General features: G+C 42.1%; 4 protein-coding genes across 4 annotated transcripts; all 4 read left to right on the top strand.

Annotated features, from left to right (window-relative positions):
* Nucleotides 1-94: 94 nt before the first annotated feature.
* On the top strand, nt 95-11244 carry LOC132707909 (modular serine protease-like). The gene is made up of 13 exons (XM_060679931.1): nt 95-376; nt 433-535; nt 1739-1849; nt 3122-3259; nt 3495-3668; nt 3961-4068; nt 4131-4333; nt 6516-6728; nt 8960-9124; nt 9703-9827; nt 9952-10119; nt 10729-10894; nt 10992-11244. The coding sequence occupies exons 1-13, from the start codon at nt 331-333 to the stop codon at nt 11198-11200; spliced, it is 1929 nt and encodes a 642-aa protein (XP_060535914.1). The 5' UTR covers nt 95-330; the 3' UTR covers nt 11201-11244.
* A 95-nt stretch (nt 11245-11339) lies between these two features.
* LOC132707912 (autophagy protein 5) lies at nt 11340-12536 on the top strand. The gene is made up of 4 exons (XM_060679934.1): nt 11340-11820; nt 11876-12000; nt 12057-12254; nt 12308-12536. Exons 1-4 carry the CDS (start codon nt 11456-11458, stop codon nt 12412-12414), a joined length of 795 nt encoding a protein of 264 aa, XP_060535917.1. The 5' UTR covers nt 11340-11455; the 3' UTR covers nt 12415-12536.
* A 110-nt stretch (nt 12537-12646) lies between these two features.
* LOC132707910 (probable ATP-dependent RNA helicase pitchoune) lies at nt 12647-15360 on the top strand. The gene is made up of 6 exons (XM_060679932.1): nt 12647-12758; nt 12812-13072; nt 13124-13438; nt 13495-13796; nt 14504-14827; nt 14882-15360. The coding sequence occupies exons 1-6, from the start codon at nt 12713-12715 to the stop codon at nt 15230-15232; spliced, it is 1599 nt and encodes a 532-aa protein (XP_060535915.1). The 5' UTR covers nt 12647-12712; the 3' UTR covers nt 15233-15360.
* Nucleotides 15361-16712: 1352 nt separating this feature from the next.
* Nucleotides 16713-18382, top strand: LOC132707911 (peptidoglycan-recognition protein LC-like). Its single transcript, XM_060679933.1, has 3 exons — nt 16713-17276; nt 17605-17796; nt 17847-18382. Exons 1-3 carry the CDS (start codon nt 16925-16927, stop codon nt 18380-18382), a joined length of 1080 nt encoding a protein of 359 aa, XP_060535916.1. The 5' UTR covers nt 16713-16924.
* The last annotated feature ends 16 nt before the right edge of the window (nt 18383-18398 follow it).

The raw sequence follows: 18398 nt of genomic DNA, 5'->3' as shown, positions 1-18398 counted from the left end.
TTATTTCGCGCAGCGGTCTCCAAAATACAGAATGATCCCCAACGTTCAATAGAAACAGAAGAAGATCGAAAAAAAAACCAGAGACTAGTGCGACGCGAGAATCCTGAGGTAAATCCCTGCCGCACGCGTTACGTCATTGACCTTAGGCCGAAAAACAGCCTTTCTCGGCATAATTGCGCGAGGGATTTCCGCCTAACCGCCAGCGACGCCAACCAGATCGACGAGTTTTCGACGAATTCGAATAAAATCGGATTCGCGAATAGTCTGCGTCGTCGGTCGTCGCGGTAATCTTTGTAATTGACTATATCGTGACGGACACATTTTAATAAAATGAGGACCGCCGGTTGTTATTGTGCCATCGCGGTCTTTGTGTGCGGTAAGTTTGAGTGAATGCTGGGCAACGGAGTCAAAAGGGACAAATCGGAGTTGCAGGTTTGGGTTGGGGCGCGAGCGTGTCGGGCCGAATAAGAAGACAATGGGTTTGGCCGCAGGAATCTCACGAGGTCCAGCAAGTAGCCGGCAACTGTACCGGAGGGTAAGATAAAATCGAATGCACGATAAAAAAGCGTTTTAACGTTGGCACGTAATTGTTATACTTAGAAATTAATCTTACCGCACTGTTTACAAATTATTCGCGAAATGCCTCATAATTCGCCCGTATAATCCAAGTCAGACCCGGAAAACAGTGGACGTAGGTAGCGTAGCGTAGAAAGAACAATTTTTAAAATGAAACTCCAAGACGAAAGCGGACAAGGACAAAGGTTTTAATGGTTTGCCCAAACAAATTGATACGGATTTCTTTTTTTTTCTTTTTCTTTAGATATTTGAATATGTGAAGCGAGTTAGCAAAAGTATAATAATAATAAAGTATAAAATAGTTAGCGAGCAATTTGAGGGTATTATGACAGTCGAGTCAATTTAATTATGCTTGGTGTGACAATACCGTAACAAATCATGAAGGCCTTGAAGCACCTACAGAAAGAGCTCCGCTTTTCATTCACCCTAACTATCGTTCTCCTAAAATTTAGATATCCAGTGACGAAATTCGATATTATTTGTTTTGAAGACTCCAAGTTGAAATTAGAGCTGCTGAAAGTTGCTCCCGCATACACATGTGATAAACTTCATTGCTCTTTTAATTAATTTAGAGGTTCGGTTCTATTCTGTTTTAAATGTTGTTTTTTTTTTCTATTTTATTTTCCTATTTAGGTAAACGATTTAGTACGAAAAACCAAAATGGCAATTGAGAACTTTCCCATTGTCACTAAACGTGGGATCCCGGATTCCGTGTGTAAACCCTTGCGATCCGGGAAATCGGTGAATCTTTCGAGAAGCCTTGCGTTGTGTACGACTGAAAATAAGTTGGATAGGTAAATGGTAATACCAACCACGACGGAATAGACAAAAATCGCATTATAGTAATGCGATGCAAATGCGACATTTTCATTTATGTTCATATCAATATCGCTCTTTTTTCAGTATCTTTAATATCTCCTAGAGCCCTCCACTATCTGGCATTATCCACAACTGCTTTATAATTTATTACTAAAAGGATCCGCAAAAAATATACAAACAAAAATCGCACCCTGATGATAAGTCTGCCCCTAAATTTGTTTGTTTGGAATGACAAGAACTTCGCAAATAGATTCGATTGCATTTAAAGAGGTCAATCGGTCTCGTTATCGAACTACATTGTGATATCGCACTCATTTCAAGTGTAATTATTTGTTTCGGATAGATTCCAATGCAAAACGACGCCCGATTGCATCGATCCGGACAAACAATGCAACGGCGTAGAGGACTGTAAGGACGGGAGCGATGAATACGAGAACATTTGCAAGGACATACCGTAAGTATGGACGGGAAGAAAAAGGCAAGCGTTGGTAATGTTCCCTAACAATCTCACGTACGAAACAATGCAAATAACCTCTACAGCGACGTTGTTGTTAATATTGATGAAACGAGACTACCAAAAAATATTTTCTAACCCTGAAATAAACATTATTCATCGTCAGAGAAGCAAGAGAAAATTCAAAGTCCACATGAAACTTATAAATCCAATATACACTCACTTTGTAGAAGACGGTCTGTTAAATACAAAAATAATCAAGAAAAAACTATACATACACCACAAATTACAACACTTAATGATGGCAGCCGCCAAACGACGAGACAAAGAAGGCATATCCTATCGCGATATTTTGCTCAAGTGGATGAGAAGAATGTTAATAAAATTTCTTGGTTTGTTTTGGCTAACAGATTAACATATTAACAGTTGGGAAAGCTAGCAATCAGCCTGTCCGTCACTGCGACCCAGAGGATATATTGTGACTCTCTCCATAGCTGTAGAGCTTTATCCAGGTTCGTCTCTCTAACCAGACTCCACAACTTCGATAATGGCTCCCTCGCATAGCTGTCTGCCTCTGGTTTGGTATCGCCCATGCACTCTCGCTAGGCCTTCGCAGTGGCACAGTACGTGTGCGGCTGTTTCCTCCTCTTCCTGACAGAATCTACGTTCTGTGTTTTCTTCCATTTCCACTTTTCTTCCATCAGGCTTAGATGCCTCTTAAGCCTGCAGTGGCCCGTCAGCAGACCTACCATTATTCTTACGGCATTCCTATTGTAGCTTAAAATTGGCCGATGGGCCTCTTAGGAATTCCTTGGCCTGTCTTTGCCCCGGCACGTCCCTCCACCATCGTCGGGATTCTCGGTCCATCCAATCCCTGATGGCTGTTTTTGCAACGGGTTTGGCCACCCCACAAAAGGGTTCTGGTCCAATCAGGCGCATTGACGACCCTTCGGAACTTGGATGTTATTTTATTAGATTGCAGGGCCTTTATAGCCGCTTGACTATCGGTGTAAATTGCAATTGATTTGTTACGGATCTTCCTCGCTTTTATTTCTCTTGCACAGTGTTCTAGTGCAGTGACCTCTGCTTGGAACGCTGTCGCTAGCTTACCCACTGGAATAGAGATTCTCCTTTTCGTCCTGGGTTCATATATTCCGGCTCCTACTCCTTCTTGAGTTTTTGAGCCATCAGCATAACAGGATATTTCTGCGAAGCAATACTTAGGTTTGTTTTGGCTAGGCCCCGATATATATGAGTTTTTTTAACTTCCAGCTGTTACGGTTATCTATTTAAATGCGCTTACGGGGCTTGCATCGGCGGCGACCAAAAATGCAACGGCGTTAAGGATTGCAAGGATAACTCAGACGAGGAAAACTGTCCGGTAGAGAAGAAGGGTAACATCTATTGCAGGTAAGTTGCTTTTTTCTCATTAAAGATTTATAACACTTATTAAGTCTTTAAATTTTGATATAAAAAAAACTTACGTGACAGGGGAAAATGCTTATCAGATTTAGGAGGCCTAAGTAACACAGAATCGAAATTTTCAAAAATTTAAAGATTGTCGAACTGTGCCATCGGTGCTCGAGCAGTCCGTCTTGCTCATAAAAACCTGTACTTTTGGGCGGTCTATTCTTTGGGTTTCTAGATCGGACCAGTTTGAATGCGACAACGGCCAATGCATAGAGGTGGACGGAAAATGCAACGGCGTAGCGGACTGCGAGGACAAAAGTGACGAAGCCCAGAGTCTGTGCTACAACATCTACTGTCCGGGCTACTCTTTCAAATGCGCATACGGAGCGTGCGTGGATCGAGACGCGCCGTAAGTCACTGAATAATTCTAATGAAGCGCAATAGTCGGAAAAGTATCCATCGTTTTGGGATGTTTGGCCTTTTTGTTTAAGAAGTATTAAAAAATTATATTTTTTAATACTTCTCTAGCTCTTAGCTCTTAGCTCTAAGCTAAGATGAGCTAAGAGAATACTTATTACTCCCATAGCCGGCATCCGTCGTGTCATCTATTTTTTTTGATTAGTTGTAAATTATTTTCATTTTCGTCAATTTCCAAGTGGCCGTACTGTGTTTCAAATGTCAAAAATATCCTCCGATTTCAGCTGCAACAACGTACAAGACTGTCTGGACAATTCAGACGAAGACGAAAAACTGTGCGGTCCAGTCGTCACACCGCCCGTCACGCCCGGCGGCCAAGATGGCGCATCGGGGTAACTTTTTTCTCCACCTTCCGCCTATCGCATTTTGATAATGCGTTTTTTTTTATTAAAAGCGGTTGCACGACCCCCGCGCAACCCACCGACGGACAGTGGACCCGCGACAACGTTAAAGGGACTGAAGGTCAAAGGGTCGGGATCGGCTCCCTCATCAAGTTTACGTGTAACGGGGGCTACAGGTTGTCGACGGTGAGGGATCAGGAGATCGTTGAGTGCAAAGAAAACGGATGGAGTTTGACGCAGATGCCGCATTGTGAAAGTACGTATGTACGTCGGGGTTTATTCGACGAGGTGACCTTTGAAATTAAAAATATATATCTTAAATTGACGCTTATTCGGAATTTCCCGCACACTTTTTTTTTTATCTTTTACGTCGAATATTTATACAGTGTGTCCCACTTCAGAAATGTAAAATCTTTGTTTTTTTTTGTTTGTTTTGAAATTTTTATAATTAAAATTTGTAAAATCTTAATATCACATATAAAATAGTGAAAATGAAAATGCTTCTCGATATTCTGCTTCAAAAAGCAGTTCCATTTAGTAGTGACTTTAGTCGATGCTATACGAAAAAACCGTTTCATTTCTCTTTAGTAAGCTCTTTCCAGCAAAAAAGAATTATCAAAAGCCGTAAACAAACATTCCACACGAGTATTGCTTAAGCGAACTTAATGGAAATTAGTGTAGTTAGGTTTTAAGTAGTCCTGAATAAAGATTCGTTGACATTTTATTCTTAAAGAAATCCCCAATAGCCCTTCGATATTTGACATCAAAAAGTAACAATTATAATAATAAACATGAGGTTTTAATGCGTTCATGAGAAATCTGTCCAATAAAAAAAAATCAAAATCGAACTATAAACAAAGATTAAGTAGGGCACACTGTATTTAATATTTTTACTAAAAAAATTAGACAATTTCTTGATTGCAGTTTCTTTGTAAAACCATCACATCAGGAATGATATCGTAATATCACGGTTTCTTTAGAAAATCGTAACACAAAGAATAAAGCGACTACGCATCAACTCAAAAATCCTCACTCCGCAAACTCATAAAATGTAATTGTAGAACTTTGCCCGCCGTACAGTTTCTTTGTAAAACCATCACATCAGGAATGATATCGTAATATCACGGTTTCTTTAGAAAATCGTAACACAAAGAATAAAGCTGCTACGCATCCACTCAAAAATGCTCACTCCTCAAACTCATAAAATGTAATTGTAGAACTTTGCCCGCCGTACAGTTTCTTTGCAAAACCATCACATCAGGAATGATATCGTAATATCACGGTTTCTTTAGAAAATCGTAACACAAAGAATAAAGCTACTACGCATCCACTTAAAAATCCTCACTCCTCAAACTCATAAAATGTAATTGTAGAACTTTGCCCGCCATACAGTTTCTTTGCAAAACCATCACATCAGGAATGATATCGTAATATCACGGTTTCTTTAGAAAATCGTAACACAAAGAATAAAGAGACTACGCATCAACTCAAAAATCCTCACTTCTCAAACTCATAAAATGTAATTGTAGAACTTTGCCCGCCGTACAGTTTCTTTGCAAAACCATCACATCAGGAATGATATCGTAATATCACGGTTTCTTTAGAAAATCGTAACACAAAGAATAAAGCGACTACGCATCCACTCAAAAATCCTCACTCCTCAAACTCATAAAATGTAATGGTAGAACTTTGCCCGCCGTACAGTTTCTTTGTAAAACCATCACATCAGGAATGATATCGTAATATCACGGTCTCTTTAAAAAATCGTAACACAAAGAATAAAGCGACTATGCATCTACTCAAAAATCCTCACTCCTCAAACTCATAAAATGTAATTGCAGAACTTTGCCCGCCGTACAGTTTCTTTGTAAAACCATCACATCAGGAATGATATCGTAATATCACGGTTTCTTTGAAAAATCGTAACACAAAGAATAAAGCTACTACGCATCCACTTAAAAATCCTCACTCCTCAAACTCATAAAATGTAATTGTAGAACTTTGCCCGCCGTACAGTTTCTTTGTAAAACCATCACATCAGGAATGATATCGTAATATCACGGTCTCTTTAAAAAATCGTAACACAAAGAATAAAGCGACTACGGATCAACTCAAAAATCCTCACTCCTCAAACTCATAAAATGTAATTGTAGAACTTTGCCCGCCGTACAGTTTCTTTGTAAAACCATCACATCAGGAATGATATCGTAATATCACGGTTTCTTTAGAAAATCGTAACACAAAGAATAAAGCGACTACGCATCCACTTATAAATCCTCACTCCTCAAACTCATAAAATGTAATTGTAGAACTTTGCCCGCCGTACAGTTTCTTTGTAAAACCATCACATCAGGAATGATATCGTAACATAAAGAATAAAGCGACTACGCATCCACTCAAAAATCCTCACTCCTCAAACTCATAAAATGTAATTGTAGAACTTTGCCCGCCGTACTACAGCACCAAAACGACGATCCTAAAATGCACGGAAGCGGAAAGCGGGTCGGAGGTGCCGTGCGACAAGGCGACCGCCGGCACCAGATTGACGTTCAAGTGCTCCAGGTTTTACGAGCCGCCCAAGGGCGTCAAACTCAACAGGTACTGTCTCGAAAACGGACTCTGGGACGGTGACAGACCGGAGTGCGTAGTAGGTCAGAGAGTTTTCAATATCTATTTCGTATTTAATATTTTTCCCGCGAACCCTCTCAACGTCAATTACAATATGGCGTTCGATCCGGACGCGATTTACTTCCCGGACGATTAGCGGGATTTTTCCGGTGTTCCGGCCGCCGATCTCAAAGGTGGAGCGAAAGATTCCGGTTCTAAACGCGTCACTGTTGGAAGGTGACGATGCAAATATGGCGGGCATATCCGGGTTGGGGATGGCCGTATTCACTTTGACAAAAAAGATTCGCGATTTCTCACGTCTCTAAGATAACCCCGACACGTAGGTGTTTTATTCGTATTTATTTGTCACATCGAGCTTAAATAAAGCATCACTTTCTTATAAACTAACCGCTAAGCGTTTAACTTGCAATCCTGAAAACCTATGTTTAATATAAAGGTCCTAATCTATAATTGAACTTTTACTTGATGAAAATCCATTTATCAAAATAAATAAGAACTAAAAATTCGGATTTTCACGAAATTATATATTTTGACATGACAATTGTTTCGACAACACCGTGTCTTTATCAAATGACATTTGATAAAGACACGGTGTTGTCGAAACAACGATACTGAAAGTGGCATCGTTACAATAATTGCATCATTTTGTAAAACACACAACCAAGCCCATCACACAGAATTGTTATTTCTAAACTTTACGAAGCTTTTCTTCTTCTTTTTGTCAAGTCAATTATTTATCTGTCAAGTGAAGCCGGCAACAACTTAACCTTTTTAATAATTTATCGATGGAAACATGCTGACAATCATTAAGTTCACAATAGGTTATCCGTTTGAAAAATGTCGGAAATCAAAATAATTATTCAGGTTAGTGTTAAAATTCGCTCACCTTTTACGTCGGCGGCAACTAACCAAAACTAACCAGCTCTAACTAGAAAATTGAACGCGTAAAATATCACGAATTCTGGCAAAGCTACCACCCGGTCCACATAAATCAAACGGAACGAGAAACGTATGACGAATACGTGACAGAGAACTTATTTAATGTAAATTGGATATTATATCGAAAATAAAGGATATTTCTGGAAGTTATTATTTTTAAATGCGGTTCATTCTTTCGCCGAAGACTTGCGGACAGGCCAGCCCTACGAGACGGTATCTTAAAACGGCTGAGGCAGAAATCAATTTAGTCTGATCCAATTTTAAATTTTAACCACTAGACACACACAATCAGATAAACAACATTGTGCTAGAAATATAACTGCGATTTTCGAAAAGAAACGAACGAATATTCCCGAAACAGACTTTACCAGCCCAAGCCTAACAGTGCAGACGTTGGAAAGGGGTAAGAATGAGGTTCTTGTCGAAGTCAAATGAGACGAATGTGTTTTTTGAAGTTAAAGGTTCGTCTATTGTGGTACCGGGCTTGTTTTGCTGCGAATTGGAAAAAAATGTTACCAGGGGTAAGTTCGCTCTCGCAGCAACTGTAACTTCTAACAAACTAACACATAATAATTGTTGTTCCACATGTTGCTGATTCACCACGTTTACACTAACTCTCTGTTTTCTTCTTTGTTGTGGGTTCCAAGCATCTTCTTTGGTATTCGTTGCGTTCCCTGGATATGTCCGTACCGCACCAATTGTTGGGTTCTAACGCCATCGATAATGTCGTGTCTTATCGTCTGGATTTTCCGGCCGCCCGTCTCCTTCTCTGCGGCTCTTGTTCTTTGTGTTCTTTCGTTTTTTAATTTTCTTTTTATTGTTCTTCTTCCTTGAACGTTTCGTCCAGTGTCCGGAATTGGAAGATATTCATTCCTAGGCATTTGTGTCCTTTGCAGTGCTTGACGGTTTGTAACATTGCTAGTCGTAGGCCTTGTCAATGTTGACTTCTAGAGCCAATTTATCGTGCTGTTCAATCAGCTTGCCTGTCGGTCAGGTTTTTCCGAAGTATCGGTAAAATCTTTCGGATGATATTGGTGAGAACATTTCCCTTTTCAGATCAGCTCTCACATTCCGAAGAGTCCTCAACTTTCTCTATATTTTCTTCTTTCCACTTCTCTTCTATGCTATTCTATACTCTCGTTTTGCAAGCTGATCTTCTTCGCGTTTAGTATTGTCTGGGTTTTCTAGCCACTGCAACGCAAAAGGTTCGAAACCAACTGAAAAGGGTAAACGTGGTGACGCGGTGACGTGAAAATCACCCTAGTCGGAAACTATTGCTTTCATCGTGCGTCGCTGACTTAATAAGGTTTTTCAGTATGCGGAGAGCAACGGGTGACGGCAATACCGCTTTTGGTGGACGGAAAAGAAATAGAAGCGGGCGAGTTCCCGTGGACGATTGCCATTTACAGGAAATCGCCGTCCGGGTCCTACAGGAACATATGCGGGGGATCGATGCTCACTCAAAATTTGGTCCTTACGGGTAAATAATAGCAAGCAAACGGTACCATTTTTCCAACTGAATACGATGGAGAAAAACGAAAATACAATTGAATTTAAAGTTTATGAAAATATGAGGAAAATGTACTCTTTTAAAATGAAACACCGTGAATATTGTTTACTCTAACGTTCGTAAATCATCAACAAAATCAAAATTATCAGCCCATGTATCTTTGAGACCGTTGGCTATCGTAACACCAATTTCCGCGTCTTCATTTATTTTAAAAAATGTTCGTCCCATTTTTTTTTTCAAAAACGCTTTCATTATTTCGAAAGATTCGATAAAAAAAATGGTGCAAAGGCCGTGCAAAATAATGACAGCCCTGCCAAATAGAAAACTGAAATTACTTTTAATGTGTTAATTAATTATATGTATCATTTGGTAACTTTATGACCTTTTATGTTCTGTTTGAGATTTACGAACGTTAGAGTAAAAAATATACAGGATGTTCCTTTTAATTGCTTGTCTGTTTTCGTCATGAATTTACCAATTTGAATCAAATATAATGATATAATAAAGAATAACGAGACGACATTTGTATTAATTTGTATTAATTTCAGCCGGGCATTGCGTAACGGACAGTAAGGGCAGACCTCGTGACACCGCCATTTACAAAATCGCGGCCGGGAAATACTACAACCGATACATGGACGAGAGAGATAACAAGACTGTAGAATACGCGGACGTACGTACTTACATTACAAATAAATGAATAAATAAATTTCGACTGTGTGTCCAAAAATGTCATTCTATTCAGATAGTGGGATGAGTTTACAGATCAAAATAACAGTTTTTCAACCTTGTTGTAGATCAAGACGATTTTGGTCAATCCGCAATACGGCGGAAGTAATCAGAATTACTTGGGCGACATGGCGATACTCGTACTGAATAGGGTCATTCCCTTATCACAGGTGATCCAGCCGATATGTTACACGAATTTGGCGGAAATGACCGTCCATTACAACGACTTGGGCGTGGTAAGGAATTGTTTCCGTCGTTTTAACATGGAAAGTGTTTTTTTTTTCGACCCAATAGTGGGTGCCGATTTCCAGGCAAAATTTCAATTCGCAAGGAAACAATGTTAATCCGATCTCTCTGAATTGCTGTGATTTGTTGTGATGACCATATATACATTTAGAAGTGCCGTCAACTCCACATCGTTGCTGTCACTATCAGTCTTTATAATATTATTTTCCTAAAACCGTTTATCACTTTGAAAAAGTCACTAATCACAAAACACATAAAATGAATGTTAAAAACAACTGTCCACAATGTCGTAAGCGTCTGTAGATGGACACGTCACACGATAAAAATACATTTCTTACAACTAACTGTTGCATCAAACAGCTTAACCATAACTAACTACCCCGGGGTTTCAGCTAACTTCAAAAAAATGGCTGCAGACAATAATATACGCCGACTTGACGCCAATTATTAACACAGTAACTGAGGCGATGCTCATCAGCACTGGCAACATTGTTTCAATTTCATGAACTGCTGCCATCTCGCGACTTATGACCGACTTTCGGTTCTCGAAAGGCGATCTGTGTAATCGTGGCGTCGCTATTTTCTTATCGTTCTTACAGGTGACCGGTTGGGGATACACGGAAGCGGACGGCGTCCCGTCCGACACCCTGAAGAAGCTGGAACTGCCCTACACGAACATCGACGAATGCAAGGCCACCTTACCGCCCGTGTGGGTCGACAGGTTTTTCACCTACGATAAAATGTGCGGCGGTTTCTATAACAAAAGTGAGTCGAAACTTCGGCCCGCGAGCTAAACAAACAAGTTTCAACGATAGCGTTCGAAATTATTTCCTTTGACCTTGGGTCGTATTCTTGCCCGCAGGCAGGAGCGTATGCAAGGGGGATAGCGGCGGAGCGTTCGCCTTCGAGAACGAGTTCCACAGGTTTTACGTCATCGGCATTGTCAGTATCAGTCACTCCTACAAAAAGGATACGTGCAACATCGAACAAAACGCCCTGTTTACGAGAGTGGCGGATCACGCGAACTGGTTAGAGTACCAAGTCTCGCAGTACTCCGATTTGAAGTCTTGAAATAATTAGACCGAATAAACGGACGTTTTTTTTTCTCCAAGTTTCCTTATTTTCAATAAACTACGTTCCCTCTGAGCGATTGGCCGAATGATTCTGGCAAACTCCGCCACCACAGTAGCTATTGCTAGTGTGTAATCAAAAATTATCTGTGGATAGCACGTCGAGAAATTAATCCGTGCGTCTAATCAATTTTGTGACATAACCTCAATGTCTTGGCTAGAAATTAATTGGATTGTTAACTAAGGGATTAAATCGATGGCGAACGACAGGGAAGTTTTACGCGAAGTATGGGAGGGCAAGTTACCGGTCTGTTTTAAACTCACTCAAGACGAAGTCGCCACGCTACAACAGCCGGACCCTTTCTATTTAATGGTATCTAGATTGAGTTATTTTCCTCTCGTGACGGATAAAGTTAGGAAGCACTTCTTGAAATACGTATCCGATGAAAAACAAGAACACGAAATGTGGTTGGAATACAACGGACAACCTTTGAAGTGGCACCTCCCTATCGGGGTGCTGTACGATCTGATTGTGGATGCAGAAGGCGAGTCGCTCCCTTGGGTCGTGACGGTGCATTTTGATAAATTTCCGGAAACGCAAATTTACAGATTTAGCAGCAAGTAAGTGTAAGAGTACTTTCGGAAACGCTTCATTTGCTATACTTTGTGATTTTAGGGAAATGGTAGAGTCGCATTTTATGTCCTGCTTAAAAGAAGCAGACGTCTTGAAACATAGGGGGCAAATTGTGACGAGCATGCAAAAAAAGGACCACAATCAGTTATGGTTGGGGCTTCAAAACGGTAACGTAGGGCATGCTGATGGCAACGGGAGAACTAACAGTTTTCGTTCGTTTCAGATAAATTTGATCAATTTTGGACCGTCAACAGAAAATTAATGGAAGTTTCCGGTGAGACCGAGTGTTTCAAATACATTCCTTTTAGGTGTTACGTGGGAGACGGCTACAAACAAAAACTGATAAAACCCGTGACCGATGACGGTAGGAAGAAAACGTTACAAGATTTAGTCCGTGAAATATTAGATTCAGGCTCGACCGGTAAGTATCAATTATTAGTCAATAAATAAATCTGAATTCATATTTCCTTTCAGCAAAGATAAAAACTCACGGCATGTTTCCGCCCCTGGACACTCCATTGCAGTGGATGTCGGAACATTTGAGTTATCCTGATAACTTTTTGCATTTATCTCTAGTTTAAGGAAACCTTTAGCTTTTATGTTCCTTTGTGATATAGGCACCGCTCTTTAAATGTATATTTTTTGTATTTGTTTATAGTTTACCTCTTAAGATGTAAAATGTCAATAAATCTTATGAACTTGACTTTATAACTTATCCCAATCTATCATCCTTGCTTATTGGCGATGTTTATGGTAGACTTGCCCAATAAAAGCAAGGAAGAAGAAGAATAATCTCTGGTTTCGTCAATGAAATGTAACCTTAGATCACGATTCTGTCCCAGACCTCGATGCGTTGTGAATAGTTGTGAATTTGCAACCATGTCGGGCAACGCAATTGAATTAGACGAACAAGATGAAATCAAACGTAATACCTGTAATATTCGCCGTGAGAGTTCAATATTACATTAAACGTTGCAGTGCCCGGCTCCAGCGTCGCGTTGGAAATCCTCAGCAACTGCCAGTTCGAATCGCTGCAGGGCAAAGTTTGCGAGAACACCCTGAAAGCTATCGCGGACATGGAATTTACAACGATGACCGAGATACAGGCCAAGAGCATTCCGCACCTGCTCGAAGGGCGGGATTTGGTCGGCTCAGCCAAGACGGGGTCGGGTAAGACTCTCGCGTTCCTCATTCCCGCCATCGAACTGATATACAAGGCGAAATTTATGCCTAGAAATGGTAATTTCCGACGTTGTTTAGTAACTAACCTCCATATTAGAACATTTCCAGGTACCGGGGTTATAATAATTTCTCCTACGCGGGAGCTGTCGATGCAAACCTTTGGCGTGCTCAAAGAACTCATGAAGTATCATCATCACACTTATGGATTAGTCATGGGCGGCGCCAGTAGGCAAAGCGAAGCGCAAAAACTCGCGAAGGGGGTCAATATTTTAGTGGCCACACCCGGCCGATTGCTGGACCACATGCAAAACACCGCCGAGTTCCTCTACAAAAATCTCCAGTGTTTAATTATCGACGAGGCCGATAGGATACTGGACATCGGGTTCGAGGAGGAAATGAAGCAGATAGTGAAGTTGCTACCAAGTGAGCGACCGTTTCATTGAAACTTAATTTATTCCACAAAATAATGGACTTTTCAGAAAACCGACAAACGATGTTGTTTAGCGCGACCCAGACGCAGAAAACCGAATCCCTGACGTCGTTGGCGCTAAAAAAGGAGCCCATGTACGTGGGGGTGGACGACACCAAGGATCAGGCGACTGTGTCTGGTTTGGAACAAGGCTACATAGTGTGTCCTTCGGAGAAGCGATTTCTCGTGTTGTTTACTTTCCTGAAAAAGAACAGGAAGAAGAAAATCATGGTTTTCTTTAGCTCGTGCATGTCGGTCAAGTATCATAACGAGCTGTTGAACTACATTGATCTACCGGTCATGTGCATTCACGTAAGTCTGTATGTTGTGGTGTACTGGGTGCCCCAATAAGGCAACGAAATTTATGTTCATTGAAAAGGGGTTTTCCTAAGCTATCAATTAAGGCATGAGTGGTTATTTTATTACCAGATGAAGCTTTCCAAGGTGGTCACGAAAAAATTGATCCGATAGGGGAACAAGGGCTCCAAAACCCAGTGAATCCCCCAAAATATAATGTTCCTTCCTAATTTGTGGATTTCTTCCAGGCATTAAATGAATTAATTAAATGTTTGACAGATCTAAATTAATTGAAAAGGTAACTAAATTATATTGACCAGCATTAATTAGTTTTTTTTTTTTTTTTTGAAACAAGTAGTATGTTCGTTGTTACTAGTAACTGAACTTTGGAAAATTTTTGAAGCCGGATAACATCCTAACAGTTGTAATTACTAGTTCCAAATTTTCTTGCACTCTAATACTAGGCAATGCGCAGCGTCACTTAAAATTTGGATCTGAAAACGGTATGGAAAAATTCTTAAATGTGGAAACGCGGGAGATCCGGGCCTTTTCGAGGGTAAATCATTAGCCGTACATCAAAATTCGTGGAAAATATGCCGATTGGGTTTAGGCAGTAGTGTAGACCGCGTCGAGAGCTACGATTTTCGTATTTGCGGATTTGCTCTATCGTGCAGGGTGCCCGAGATATTTGAAGTTATACCTTTGGAACTCGACGATTTCAGGGAAAACAAAAGCAAACGAAGAGAACGACGACATTTTTCGAGTTCTGTAACGCAGAGTCGGGCACGTTGCTCTGCACGGACGTCGCGGCGAGAGGTCTGGACATCCCGTCGGTTGACTGGATAGTGCAGTACGATCCGCCGGACGATCCCAAAGAGTACATCCACCGGGTGGGTCGCACGGCCAGAGGGGAGGGCGGCAGCGGCCACGCGCTGCTGATATTGAGGCCCGAAGAGTTGGGATTCTTGAGGTACCTCAAGCAGGCAAAAGTGTCCCTGAACGAGTTCGAGATCAGTTGGAATAAAGTGTCCAATATCCAGTTGCAGGTAAAGCTATACTCGTGTAAGTAACTCGTTATATCGGGACGCGTGTCATTTTAGTTGGAAAATTTGATCAGCAAAAATTACTACCTGAATTTGTCGGCCAAAGAGGCGTTCAAGGCGTACGTCAGGGCGTACGACTCTCACCATTTGAAGTTGATATTCGACGTGAGCACGCTGGACCTGACTAAAGTGGCGCAGTCGTTCGGATTTAAGGTGCCGCCCGCGGTCGACCTCAACGTCTCGGCCAAAAAGGTCAAGAGGTTGGAGAAGACGAGGAAAGGAGGCGGCGGATTCGGCTACTACAAGAACATGAACTCTCTGTCGGAAAGTGGGGTCAGAAAAAACGTCATCTACAGGCAGCAGGGCAAGAAAAAGGGCGGTAGGGACCGGAGGCAGTTTTCGCGTTAGTCGCTTTCCTCTGCGAAAATATAATTTTTATTTACTTTTTTGCGTATTATTTTGGACTAAGTGACATTTGAAAGAATGAATAAAAGTTACAGAAATCACCTAAAACGGAATCATATCTATTTTATATGTATTGTTACATGCTAATTGCATTTCTTCCGGTTCGCGTGTAAACAAATATAAGAGCTGCGTGCTGATACATACGTACAATATCTTTATAAAATCCACAATTTGCTTAACCAAAATGAATCCCAAACTTCTAACCACAACGCTTCAAACAACTAGTTCCCAGTTTCAAATTTCATATTTTCAAAAAACCCGGATAATGAGTTTTCAGTTCGACCGCTTTTCAAACAACACGACCGAAATCTAACCAACGACATAAATTCGACGTTCGTCGACCAATAGCGAGGCCCGATTCGCTGCCATTTTATATTGTGCGAACGACGCGTTATTTTTCATCCTAAAAACATGACGGTATTGAATGAAATGTTTTGGGTTCGGTGGCTGTAAGTAAATGATTTAAACGCAATATTTAGAGATTTCTTATTTTCAAATAACAGGTAACATTTGCACGACAGAAAAACACAAAAAGTGATGTCCGCTCTTTATATTCTGTTTAGGCCAAGGTGCGACGGGTCACCCGACCACTGGCCGACTTGCCCACGGGCGTATAACCAGCTCTCTGTTGACATCGAAACTTCTGTGGCACTTTCTCAGCTTACGGTGTAAAACACGATGGGAGTATACGTAGGCATTCTTTCCCAAATTTGCGGACGAGTGGCGTAATAAAAAAAAGGGAGTGTACTTGTAGTTATTATGTTAATTTTTAATTTCCAAGGCAGTTTCATGATAATTTTGATGCTCGAACAACTGATGTATCCAAAGTAAACACATGTTTTAGTATTTTGATATTCCTGTGACTACTATTAAAAAACTCGCATTTTTTAACCCTTTGGAAAGGTTTGTTTTTGGAATCGATTCTCGTGGGCAATATAAGTAAAGAAGAATAGTTGATTCGGAACGATTAATGTTGGTTAGTTCTTAATGTTAAACAAATACCAGAATAATTAAAAAGTAACTTTTTTTTGTTTGAAATCCACATTAGAATAACCTGTAAACAATCAAACTTTTACGATAAATAATATAACTATTAATTACGCGTCGTGTTGTTATCGGGACACAAAAGTGTAAACATGAATCGATGACCCACTGCCACCGCCGATAACTAGATAATTTTTCTATTCGCGGCCAAAAACCTAGAGTTGTTTCGAGAATGTCTCCGAATAAGCATAGCGACGTGCGCGTAGTAGCAAGGTTGCGAACGTTCGAGAGAAACAACAGCAGAGGTGTGTACGGCACGGAAAAAAACAAATCGGAAACTACTGGTGTATCGAACGGAAAAATACGCGACGCGTGCGGCGCCATCTGACGCGACTACGACGGATCACTTTTAGCGTTTCCTGTTATTATTTTTATGTAACTGTTTTATTGGTTTGTTCTCAAGGTAAACATAATCCTGGCGTCTATCTTAAATTAACTTCGCAGTTCGGCGACAGACGTCGACTTGCGTTCCGCAAGTGAATTTTTTTTGCGTTTCACACGTCACGCGGTCGGCGTCGTCGCGATCTTTTGGTGCCCTCGAATTAGTCAACAAACGCGGCAATTCGCGGCACGCTATGTGCATCAGGCGCGATGACGCTGTCTCGCGCCCACGAAGATTTCGGCAGCGACGATGAGTTCGTCGATCCGAAAAACGGCCTCGTCCAGTACCTAGGTTACGAAAATGCCGATCGACTGCCCGGCTTCGATAACGTCGTCGTCGCCCATTCGAGCGACGTCCATTTTGGCGACAAAAACGTGTACAACGGCCCGGTCACCATCAAACAGGTGGTTTACGCGAACGGGTCCGCGACTTTGGCGGACCCTAACGGCAAAGAGGGCGAATCGCCGGGCGGCAGAGACAACGTGGCGTTTGTCGAAGACGGCGCGGAAATCGGTAAACGGGACGAGGCCGAAACCCCCCGAGGTGACGGATCGCCAAGAGGTTAGGTTTTAGCGTAGTCGTCCCGGTGGCGGTAAAATAAAACGCGATAGAATAGGTCGGAGGGGAAACTGATCGCTCATAAACGATATCGGAATATTTGTTTTCAGAAAATAATAGAAAGAAAATTGAAAAAGTATTTTTACTTCGCTCCAAAGCCAAGACCATTTTTCGCCACAGACCACTTAACAATTCATCATCGCACCTCTTCTCTTCTGCCGAAGTCGACTTAATCCGTGAATTCGTCTGTGATGTAACGAACCCCGTTTCGGTCCGATAGAGGGCGCCACTCAAATTAAAATACTCGCGGAAGTACTTTTCACGTTTTCAGGCTTCATATGGCTCCAAAACGCTTCCAAGCGGCGTCCGCTGGAAATAGCGATATTTCTCGCCGTCGTGCTCCTGTCGCTGTTCGTTTTGCTGTCCGTCCTTTTCCTCAAGCGCCCGGCCGAGAAGGCGCGCGGTTCTACCGTTTCGGACACTCACGAGCAAGACGTCATCAATCCCGTCGATTACGAGCCCAGTAATACTACTCTCGTCGTCCGTCGGCCCGCGTAACCTCGCAATTTCCAGGTCTAACGGTTTCCACCCAACTCGCGAGCAAGCTGCACATATTCAGCCGCATCGAGTGGTTGGCTCAGCCGCCCGTGCAAAAGCCCAACGCCCTGCCCACTCCCGTGCCTTACGTCATTATCCAGCACACGGCCACCGAAAATTGTTCCTCCCACGGCCAGTGCATCCTGCACGTTAGGACCATCCAAATGTTCCACATCGAGAGCCGCGGCTGGTGGGACATCGGGTACAACTTCCTGGTGGGAGGGGACGGCGCGGCGTACGAGGGCAGGGGTTGGACGTCGGAGGGGGCGCACACGCTGGGGTACAACTCGAAGAGTCTGGGCATCGCGTTCATAGGTACCTTCGTCGCGGAAAAGCCGCCCGAGATCCAGCTGGTCGCGTGCCAGAAATTGATCCAGAAGGGGGTGGACGACGGCTACGTGGCCAAAAACTACAAGTTGCTCGCGCACCGGCAGCTCCACACGACGGAGAGCCCCGGCGCCGCCCTGTTCCAGGAGTTGCAGACCTGGAGCCATTGGGCGGCGGAACCGTGATCTATCCTCGAAATAT

This window comes from Cylas formicarius, unplaced genomic scaffold, assembly GCF_029955315.1.
Source record: "Cylas formicarius isolate icCylForm1 unplaced genomic scaffold, icCylForm1.1 PGA_scaffold_9__14_contigs__length_23061073, whole genome shotgun sequence".
Lineage (NCBI taxonomy): Eukaryota > Metazoa > Arthropoda > Insecta > Coleoptera > Brentidae > Cylas > Cylas formicarius.
This window is presented reverse-complemented; position numbering and strand designations above follow the sequence as displayed.